Below are 11,420 nucleotides of genomic sequence, written 5' to 3'. Positions count from 1 at the left end.
GCAAGAGGACTTTATTGGTAAGCAATTAAATATTTCTTTGGATTGCAGTTCAAAATTAATTACTCATTAATGTGGAAAAAACAGCCTTAGTCTTGCTGTGGACTTAGAGGTTTCCAACTGGGTGCATCTAATTCCAAGAAGAAAAAAAACAAACCTAGAAGGAGCATTATAATTACTGTCATATGAAAACCTGCTTCAGTCCAGATGTAGAAGCCAATAGTCCAAGAGTGTTAACACTGAGCAGTCTGCTGTAGGGAAATGACAGATGAATCCTACATATGTTTGCAGAATGGACATATTATACCATCCTCCTAGAATCTCTTGGGTTTGTTTTCATTTTTCTAAAGCTCCTACCAGAAAAAAAAAAAAAGAAAGAAAGAAAGCAGATCTACAATCTGAGAGGTCTGAGTGTCACAGACACCTCTCCATAAAATCTGGATCCTAAACTTTTATACCTAACCAATGCTGTCCACTCTCTCTACCCTCACAAGGAATTCCACTGAAAGTAATGAAATTAGTGGTGGGAGTAAATGTTAAGAGCTGCCTCCTAATTGCAGGTTTTCTCCTTCAAGGAACAAACAAGAGCTTGTGGCTCTGTGAGGAGCCAGGGAGTTGCAGCAAGGACAGAGAATTGACAGAAGTGTCAGGTGTTAGGAATCACACCTGCAGGAGTTCAGCTCAGGGGAGTGAATCCTCAGAAATCTGAAAATAGTGATGATGACAACTGCATATATGCAGATTTCCTACTGCAACCAGTAGCAGCTTGTATGCAGAACGATTTCAGAAGCAAAAATAATTCTTTCTTTTTCCTTCATAAATTTTATTAATTCAACCGAAGTCTGTGTCAATTCAGCCTTAATAAAAAACAATAAAATTCTGGGATGATTTAGTCTGGAACAACCTCTAAGTGACTTGTCTAATCCAAATAATTCCATTTCAATCCAAACTGATTTCATTATCCCTAAGTCATTTATTTAAATAAATGGAGTCAGAAGAGATCACAGAGTTTAATTATTGGAAACACTAGTTGGCACTAAGTTTGGAATTAAAATTGCTCACTTTGAAGTCCTTAAGTGCACAGTATGACAATGCCAGTTGTCAAAGAATGTTTTTTTCCTTGGTTAAAAAGGACAAGCTGAGCACAAAGTGGAAGAATGAAACCTTGAATTATCCATGTAAGATAGTTCATCCTGTCAGCTGGAGAGTTACCCACTTTCAATTCTCTTACCAAATCATTTACATCTCTGGGCAGGGATAGGTGCGAGAACTTTGGGGACAAGTTTCCTGAAATGTACAAGTCTGAAATGACACCACACAGAGTTTGGTGATGACAGGATTAAGTATATGAAGCAGGGTTGGTCTCACTGTTTTCCTACAGCTGTAGGAACACAGAAACTTAAGCTGTACTAAGGGAGATTTAGGTTGGATGCTAGAAAAAAGTTTTTTACTGAAAGAGTGATAAAGTACTGGAATCATCTGCCTGGGGAGGTGGTGGAGTCACCATCCCTGGATGTGTTTCCAAAAAGACTGGATGTGGCACTGGGTGCCAGTTGGGCTGTTAGGGCATGGGTTGGACTCGATGATGTTAAAGGTCTCTTCCAGCTTGGTCATTCTGTGATTCTTTGAAAATCACTTGACCCTTTGCCCCAGTCACCTTCTTTTCCTTCAGGTGTATAAAGCAGCAAGGTTTGGTAATGGTTTTACAGCTGCTCTGCCACACCTGATATGTTCTAAAACTGACTTTAGACTCCCCCTATAATCAACTTCTCCATCCTTTCAGTTTAGTTGCTCTTTCTTAAACTACTTCCCTCTGGAGATGCCCATTTCTCTGCAGCAATGCAGCAAGGAGACCCTTGTGGAGTGCCAGACCATCCTTCCAGCAGCCAAATTAAGAGCTTTGTTTCACTTGATGATAGTTCAGAAAGATGGAGGAAAAGGAAAATAAGGAGTTTGACTTGGCAATCTGGAAGCAGTCATTGGCCCAGTAAAACAAACAGTGCTGTATGTGCAGTGTACCTACAGTGGCTGTGCATTACAGTCAGTGAAATGGGCTGGAATCCACCTTGCTTTGAGATTTAAGGAGCAATACAACACTGAATGACTTCAGACAAATATCTGGGAAGGAGCTGGTTCAAGTATTCATCCTGAACATTGGTGTTTTCTTAAATAATTATGTTATAAAAACCAAACCCTCCATCCACAGAGGAACCTGCTTTGTGGGCACTGCTGGTATTTCTGTTTCTAGATTATTTTATGTTGAAAAGAAAGAGGTATCCAGAGCTTTCCAAGCTGACAGAAGTTTTGGAACACTCTGGGAAGCAAAGATCCTATTGTAAATCTAAGATATAACAAGTTGTACATCAGATTCTTTGCTCTAGATAAATGAGTTTTTCTGGTTTTATCTCGTGGCAGTTCTAAATTTGCCACTTTCACTTTTTTGCCAGAACACTGCACTGCAAAGCATTCCAGCAGATCACCTACTACATTAAACAAAAGATAAATGTTCTGCTTAGCAGAACTTCTTTCCTTCTTACAAATGTCAGAAAAGAAGTCTGTTTATTTTACTGTGCTCACCTCTACAGAAGCAGAAAGATGTAGGAAAAAAAAATATTGAGGCCTAAATCTCTCTCCAGACAAGTCTGTTACACAGAGCTGTTCAGGGCAACATATGACATTTGGCTAGAAAAATTACATGCAGACACATATCCAACCATAACAACAGTTTAATGCATCTTTTTTAATTATACAAAAGTCTCACCCCAATTATTCCAACATTAACAACTGATCCACTTGATACAAAACTAATTAATGCAGGAAAAACAGTAGAGGAATATGCCATTCATTTTTAATTAAAGATTATCACTGACAATCATAGTATGGATGGATTTGACTAATTATTATTGTAACTGGTGTTTTGTCCTGGGCAAATCTCTCCACACCTTGGCTATGCCACAGTGCACTTCCAGTACACACGTGTAGAACTGTCTATAGGAGCCCTTTACAAACAAACAGCACTGCTCAGTTTCAGCTGTCCTCAGTTAAACAACACTGAAATCATGGATAAATCATCAAGGACATTCAAAATGTCAGATGTGAAGCCTGTGTGACAAGAGGTGATCCCAAATAACTTGTCCCCAACCTACACAGCAAGTGCCTTAGAGGAGCCAGAAACAATGTGGAGGCACCAGGCCTTTCTAGACATTCCTGCTGAGTCCTTCCAAAGAGCACCCACCCTTCCCTGCCCTGCTCAATCATCTTCCTAGGCACCAAGTGCATCAGCAACTCAGGCTGGCTTCTCATCCTCTCTCACACAGTCTTCAGGCTCCACATCCCTGAACTCTTCTGTAACATTGAGAACCAGATTTCCTTTGTAGCAAACTGATACAAACAACATCTTTGTGACTACTGTCATGAACATGAAAATGCTGCAGAGTGCACATGGCTCAGAGACCATGGTCTGGGAGCCAGGTAACCTCAGCAGAGGAACAAATTCAGAGTCATAATCATTTGTTGCTTCCACTGAAAAACCTTTTAGGAACATGGGCTTTTTAGTGCTTGGGAGGCAGAGCTGTGAGCCTGGTAGCTCGAACATTGATCATAAAGTGAGGCAGGGACTAATCCCCTTCTAGCTGTTGTGACTGCTCAGTGATTAAGAGTCATTCTACCCTCATTAACTAACACTCAGAAATGGAAACAGCGCTGCCTGCTCTCAGCTCTTCTCCAGCCCATTCATTGTGTATAATGTACAGATTGGTCTCTTCTTGTTTATTCTGGGGAAGAAGGAGGTTGGCCACATTCATGAACCACCCCTGAATCCTCACTGTCAGCTTCAGTGGCTAAAATGAAGAATGGAAAAATGTCAGAGTTAAACACAAACAAGCAGGAACACTAAACCCTCTGTTTCAGTTCTTGTTACACCTGGAATCAATCACATTTCCACATTTGAAGCTGCACTAGAATAGAAGTATGAGGCAGACACTTCTGCCCACTTACCTACAGTGAACCTATGCCATGCCTTTTTAACACTCCTGTGAATTCTCAGAGGCCTCCACAGACTGGTTCATAATCCACTTTCAAATCCAGCTAGGGATTTTTATTTTATAAAGTATTTACTTGGCAATTTGCATTTAAACCTCCCTCATCTCTTCACAGGCAATCTGGGTTTTGGGTTTCTGTGGCTTGCTCTTTTAGAAAGCCAACCATTTGCAACCAGAGTCTACCATCAGATGCAGTACTGGCTGTTTTACTGGACATACCTTGTGTTTATTTTGTCAAATCTCTGTAACACAACCAGTCAGTACTGCATGGAATTGTGTAACAACATGTCTATACTTCACACCACCCCTGTAAACTGAACAGGCCTCACTAACTCAAACCTTTCTGGAAGCATCTTCTACCCTAGGAGCATCTTTTTCAGGTAAGCCTTGGAATTTTTCATTTTTTGTTTTTATCCAAGATTTCCTTCTGAAATCAGAGATCACAGATACTTCTCCTCACCAGCTGTCACCCTGCTAGGGCTTTCTATATCCATCTTCCTGCAACAGTTTTGCCAGAAAGCCCATTTCACCTCAGTTCTGGAGGTTTCTGGAGAAAGGATGTCCCCAAGTTTAACTGCAGGTTTCAGTCAGTTCCATTTTGAAAAAAGAAAAGACATTATGCAATCCTAACACATCCTCATGCATTACGCATTACAGCTTTTCTCTTTTTTCAAGCATCTTGAATTCCAGAAAGAATTTATTAGTTTCACTCTTCCCTTTACATCTGCATCTTCTGCTGCCAGGCTATTTTGTATGACCTCATGCAGAATTATTCCCCCTCACTGGGTTACAATTGCAAATTCCTACATATCCTGGAGCACAAATGCTATGCAGTAGAATTAATTTCTACTTTCTCCATACCACTAAGGAAACTGGATTGTTCTCTGAGCAACACAAGCCATGATGCATTGTTTCCTATGGCGCTGTGCCTGGGCTGTGATTTCCCTGGTGTGTGTTAAGGGCTGAAGTCATAAGATGGCATTTTGCTCCCTGGGGAGGCTGCTCCACTGATGTTTCTTCCCCAGTTGGCTGTTTTCATCAGTTTTTGGCCAGTACAACTTCACTCTACCAATGCAGGACTGGATTTCCTCTGTTTCCCTCACGCACTATTGTAACTTCTCCCCCATGTTTGTGTGCTACTCCCAGTTCCTTCCCTTCCCTCAGAGTCCAACAGAAAAGCTACAGCTCCCTACATGTTCTCTGCCGCTGCAGCATCCCCCAAATTTTTGTCCCCTCCAAATCACAAAGCCCATTAATCCTCACACATGCTTCCTGATTTGCTCAAACTTCACCTCCAGTGCACCACTATCTCCTACACACTGCCTTTATCAGTATCTTACAATAACTTCACATTTCTACAATGTCTGTACACTCCCACCCTGCCATATTCTCCACATTGCCCTTGTCCAGCACATCTCCTGCTTCCTTTCCTTTGGCTTTCCAGCCATACAAGGAGCAGGGATGCCCTGAGTGCTGTGGGGATGTGTCCCCACTGCTGCGCTGGCTGGCAGGCACTCGCTGGTTGGCCCAGGGACACACACCCCAGTCAGGGACTGAGTGCAGGGTCACAGCCAGCCCTACACCACAGCGTGGCTGCAAGCAAATGCTTCAGTGGGAGGCATCTGCTTCTCCTGCACATCAGTAGTGTGCAGGCATGTGATCACAACAGATATGCTTGGCTGAAAATAGCTAATGGGTCGAAGAGTTATGAGAGGCCTGACATTAACAGAAAATGAGGCTGCACAAGCCTTATGTTGTTGAGAAATTAGGCCAAAAAACCCCATTTATATTTTGTCCCACATCACCACCACCACCACCATCTTTTCAGTTGAGATCATTCTACTTCTCTTCTTTCTCCTCTCTCTTGATTTTTCAGTGGGTGATTATTATAATCTATTTCATAAACAGCTCGCTTAATGATTTTTTTGTTCTAATTTTCAAGAAGAGAAAGTTATATTTATTTATCTTCATTTATAAAAATTTAAAATAAAAAAAAAATTAAAATAAAACTGGCTATTTATACATCCAGTATTAGTGGTTAATTCTCTGAGCAGCTCTACCCTCTTGTGGCCACAGCTTAGCTGCAGCCAAATGAAAAACTTGCTAATATAATCACAAATGTGTCCACATGTAGGCACAGTACATGAAAGAGACTTAAAATAGAGGGGCATGAAGACTTAATCTATGACAGAAATTTAAAATCCTGTGGGAATCAGAGATTCTGAAGATTCAATCTTTCTTTTCCAGCAATTAAAATCTAGGATTTTCATATGAGCAAGAAATTTCATATTATTCATGGTGTTAGCCCGCATTATTTTTTAACCATTTGTCTAAACTGAAATACAGCCAAATAATTTTTAAGATATGCCCTGCACACTATCTACGTAGAGAAATATTTTCTTTTTGAGAACATGAAGAGATCATTTTCTGGAATAGCTCTGAGTCCTGGGGCCTTTGACATCTGCCTGAGACTGAGGTGCTTGTCAGCTGGAAAGGCCAAGCATGCCAGGCTGCCTCCCCTGGGTCAGCCCTTCCCACAGCTCTACAGTCTGGCACAGGAGTCAGGACTTCAATCACAGAGGTCAAAACTAGCTGGGATCGGGGTCTCTTGGGCTGCTGACTCTGTGGTTAGGTATTGAAAGCAGGTTACCAGTGACTCTCTCTTACCATGCACTTCCTTGGTTGTTTCAGCCAGGATGTTCAGTGAAACCGGAGCTGGGATGTAATGAATGCCTGTCAGAAATCCTGGTGGGATGAACTGACGCAGAGGAGTGTAGTATCCTTGAGGGAAATCTCCAGCTCCATCTGGAACCTGGGGAAACACATGAAGCAGATCACCTTCCATCTAAAGACCCTCTCCAGGATACACCTGCATTATCAGACCATTTCTGGGTTTTTGCCCATATGCTGCCATGTCAGTGCACATATTGGCACGTGGAAAGCCTGTGCACAGGATAATATGCTGCAACTGAGGAGCAAGAACTTCTCAGACTATGTCAGAGCAAGACTGACCCTTTTAAGTCCTTGTCACCTGTTCTAGCATCTCATTGGAGTAGTTGGTTTAAACCAGGAGTAGCCATCTACTTTCTCAGTAACCCCTAAAACGTGACAGGGAATTTCTATACAAGCATAATCTATTGTTTATTGGCTTGAGGCAGATCACTCTACCTTAACATCAGCTGATTAATTGCACTGAAAGCAGGTCAGATTATTAACATCATCATTTGCTAATGTTTTCTTCAGTGCAATGTATCAAAATGCTATGAAGTAACTGATAAGGAAAAAGACTCTTCATGGTTACTTCACCAGAGAGAAGGCAGCTAAAACAAAGCAGTATTAGCACAGGTAATTAAAAGCATGCTACTCACTGATACAGTGGTTGCATTCCCTGGCACACAGCTGCTAGGAATGTGTCGGAATCCTCTCTGAAGTGATATCCCTGGAGGTGATGGAGCTTCCCCACTGCTTGACTCATTGATGGCAAATCCCAGGGAAAATGGGTGGTAAGGATATACCCCAGAACACCCCGGGTACACTTTTGGGATTTCTCTCTCTAGGTATTCTGGGTTGACAGTGTATTCTGGAGGAAAAGCAGGGTGAGCTAGGGAACAATGAGAAAAGAACAAATAAAATTATCCATGTAATTGTATGGAGTTAATTAGAAGTAGATGCAGGAACTTTTCTGTCATGTGCGCTGTGAAGTTTATCCTTAGTAAAGCACTGGCTGCAGAATCTTATTCTTTCAGGACATCAACAAGAGCAAAACAACCTACCTTAACTTTTGAGTCTAGTGGTACTTAAAATTCCACATAAACAGCAGAGTTCTAACTTTCTAGTGTTCTAATAATGCAGTCCTATCTGTCACTTCTTAGGTTAATTTACAGCACACTCAGTTTTAGGGTCATACACAAACAAATCAGAAGCAGAAATTAGTTACTTCACTTTTCATCTTGCATCTTGAATATTATTTAGCCTCTTTGAAATTTTAGGAAAAAGAGTGGCTATTTGAATGTAAATAGGGTCCTTCTTGTCTGCCCCATCCTCCGATTGGCAGAGAAGGGAAAGAATTTCCTTTGAAAGGTTTACTTCTGGAGTACTGTAGTTTGTGCCTAATCTTTTTTTGAAGTTACTCAGCAGGTTAGAGATGTTAAGGGAAGGAACTGACAGACATCTGTATCACCACTGTCTCTATAAACATACTTTTATTCCAAAACAAAGCTAAAAAGGGTAACTTATTGACAGTATTCTCTGGGGACTGGAGATGTCCAAATAAGTCTTCTCAGAACAACATTTTGTCTTACAGGCTGCCAGCTCTCCAGAGGCTCAGATTCATGACTACTGCCATCAGTAAGAATTTCTGCAATATTCTTATAGTAATAGAATGGAGTTACTATAATAAATTAGACAAGTCACATTAAAGACTCTATTAAAGGAGGCCATTTAAGAGATGACAGACCATACAACTGCTCCACCTGAGAAGTTTATGCCCTGCTCTTAAATACCAAATGCACTTTTATATCAAGTCATCCCAACCAAATTTAGTCTTTGCTACACGTATTAAGTAAGGCAAAAAGGTCTTTTTCTTTTAGTGCTAGCATGACATGCTAGCTACAGACAGCTGAACTTAGCTTTCTTTTTGCTGAAATTTTGTGCCTGTGAGTTTATAAACACTGTGACAGCACTCAGAGAAACAAGCGGAGCAGATCCAGTTTTGTTGCACTCCCAGACTAATTTCCCTCTCAGTGAAAGCCACTTTGCCCAAGCCTCGAGCTCGCAAGGGGCGGCGGGGCCGAGCACGCTGCTCCCGCACGGCGCTGCGAAGCTGCCAGGGACGGGACGAGGCTGCAGAAGCCACATGGCAGCCCAGCGCCCTCCGGGCAAGGAGAGCGGGACAGAACGCAGGAGCGAGCGGCTCTCCGGGCAGCCGGAGCCGCAAGTGGCACGTTTGACAGGGGAAAGAGAACAGAGGGAGATGCTGGGAAAAGCTCTGGACAGGTCCTTACCGTCGTCCCTGAAGGGAGGTGGCGGTGGCGCCCAGCATGCCGTGCCCTTGCCGCCGCTGTCGGGCTGGGCGCCCTTCTTCCTCTCGTGGCTGCAGTGCTCGGGGGCCCCGTCCTCCCGGGCAGCCGCCCCACGGCCCTCGCCCGACGGAACGGGCTCCGCGCCCGCCCTGGCCGGCGGCTCCGTCTCCTGCTGCCTCAGCGCCTTCTGGGCTGCCATGATCTTCTGGCGCTCGGTGATGAGCGAGCACTTCTCGCACAGGCACAGCTTCCAGCGGCAGTGCCCGGCGTGGCCCTTGACGGGCACCACGAAGCCGTGGTTGCGGCAGCGGGAGCACTTGGGTGCCCGCAGCGCCTTCGCCGTGGCCTCGGCCGCCTCCATGGCACCGCAGCGACCGCCCGGACCCCCCGTCAGGCCCTCCCCGTCCTCTGGGCTTTTATACGGGACAGGGGGGGCTGCCCGGCATGTAACAACCCGGGCCGGGGGGCAGGAGAGCCCACGGCAGCGGGTGGGGAGCGCCCTGCGCCCCGCGGCCTCCCTGCCCTGCGCCTGGCACGGCTCCCCCGGGCACCCCCTACCCGGGCCCTTTGGTGCGGGCGGGAGCCGAGCCCAGGCATGGGGGCTGAGCCTGCAGGAGCTGCGGGGGGCACGGGCCCCACGGGCGGGTACCTCGCTCTGTGCCGGTGCTCGCCGGGGTGGGGGGTTTGGATGGAACCCGTGTGCACGGACGGGAATGTGCTGTCCCTTACACTAGTGCCCTAAAAGTTAATTTTCCCTTTTGGCACGTTAACATCTGCACCCACTTTCATACACCTCGTGCATTCGGTTTTAATATGCACGAGACCTCAGTCCCGTTTTGTTTCCAATTTGCAGCATGCTTCTCTTGATGAGGAGGAGTGACTGCCTCAGCACAAAAAGAACACTTTCATCATTCTGTTTTTCAAAAGAAGCTACTAAGATGAAGGTGGAAAGCATATGTCATTCCAAAGATCTGTCTACTTTTCTCAGAATTCCTTATTCTCTGGAAACAAAAGCAGGCTTACAGTTAGAACTAAGGAATGCTCCAGTTCTAGTATTGCTTTGAAAGCGCTTGTTATTTGTTACTGCTGGTAGCTGCAAACCCATGGTTTACACAGTAGCCCATTTCAGGAGAAAACTCCCCACTTTGCAACGTAAGGCACAACGCTGCTGAATTTTCTCACTTATACAACAGCTGTTTTAAAATCTTAAGGTGGCAATAGCTTCTATGTTAAAGAGAACACGATAAAAATTAATCACCAAGTAGTAGTGAAGCTTTCTACTAAGTTTCAAGAGAACCAGGTAGCATCTGTCTGCTTGCTCTGAAACAATTCTAACTGCAATGGAGTTTGTTTCACAAACCTGGCAGAAGAGCCCTTCCCTTGGTGCAAAGATTCCGGGAAAGCCTTTGTGCAGCCTTCAGCACCTTGGGGGGTGAGGCCCCAGCAGAGCGGGCCCGTTAGGGATTTGGCAACACTGTGGTTTGGCAGCAAGTCTTGTCTGCAGTGAGCAGCCAGCCCCTGTGCCCGCCACGGCTCAGCCGAGATTTCAGCCTTCTCACTTGCAAAAGACCCAGTAGGATTTTGCACCGAAGTCCTGCAGCTTTCCAGCAGGATTTTGCCAGGGCCTTGATCTTCCCACACTCATTCTAAATATTGACTCTGTATTACATATAGACAGATATAATATTCCTAATTTTATGCTCCATATTTTTACTCAATGCTCGGGGTTGTGCTAATTTAGCTGTAGAATGAAAGAGGATGGATGACACATTTTAAAAAACTGTAATTATATCTTTTCATAGATTCCCAATCTGTGTTCCTTTGGATACTTGAGCAGAGGGGGAAAAAGGTAGGCAACATGTATTTTTCTCAGTAATTTTCTATTCTGAGTCACATAATACTATTCTTCAAGACATTTACTCAAATACACAGAAATGTATCTCTTCTCTTTCTAAAATGGCGTACCAGCCATGGGCTGTACCAGTTTCTTCACTAATTAAACCACATCTTTCAAAGTCATGTGGATTTTTCTTTTGAACAACTTCCGCCTAAACATTCAAGATTTATTATACTCTCCGTATAGTTTGTTTCAAACATAACTAGACTTGCTTTTTGTAGAAAAGTGAACATTTTACTTTGCTTGTGAGGTAAATCCTTATTTCTGCAGGCAGTTCAGAGAATTCTGTTACTCCAATCCTGTTATGTTTTTGTCTATATATTTGAGTTAGCCTAACACACACTGTAAGAAGACCATAACAGAGAGAAGATAAAACAATTTCTAAATACATTTTTGGAATGAAGTGTAGACTTGTATGTGGATGCAGCTTCACGTCTATTATAATTTTCTTCTCTGTTCACATTT

At 43.7% G+C, this 11,420-nt stretch overlaps 1 protein-coding gene across 1 annotated transcript; it reads right to left on the bottom strand.

Moving 5' to 3' along the window:
- Window positions 1-2,773: 2,773 nt before the first annotated feature.
- On the bottom strand, window positions 2,774-11,047 carry DMRTB1 (DMRT like family B with proline rich C-terminal 1). The gene is made up of 4 exons (XM_054638655.2): window positions 9,041-11,047; window positions 7,406-7,638; window positions 6,705-6,849; window positions 2,774-3,836 (listed from the first exon to the last, which is right to left on the bottom strand). The coding sequence occupies exons 1-4, from the start codon at window positions 9,417-9,419 to the stop codon at window positions 3,766-3,768; spliced, it is 828 nt and encodes a 275-aa protein (XP_054494630.1). The 5' UTR covers window positions 9,420-11,047; the 3' UTR covers window positions 2,774-3,765.
- Between the last annotated feature and the right edge of the window lie 373 nt (window positions 11,048-11,420).

The sequence above is a fragment of the Agelaius phoeniceus genome, chromosome 8 (assembly GCF_051311805.1).
Source record: "Agelaius phoeniceus isolate bAgePho1 chromosome 8, bAgePho1.hap1, whole genome shotgun sequence".
Classification (NCBI taxonomy): domain Eukaryota; kingdom Metazoa; phylum Chordata; class Aves; order Passeriformes; family Icteridae; genus Agelaius; species Agelaius phoeniceus.
The sequence above is the reverse complement of the archived record's forward strand: the minus strand, read 5'-3'. Positions and strand labels throughout refer to the sequence as shown.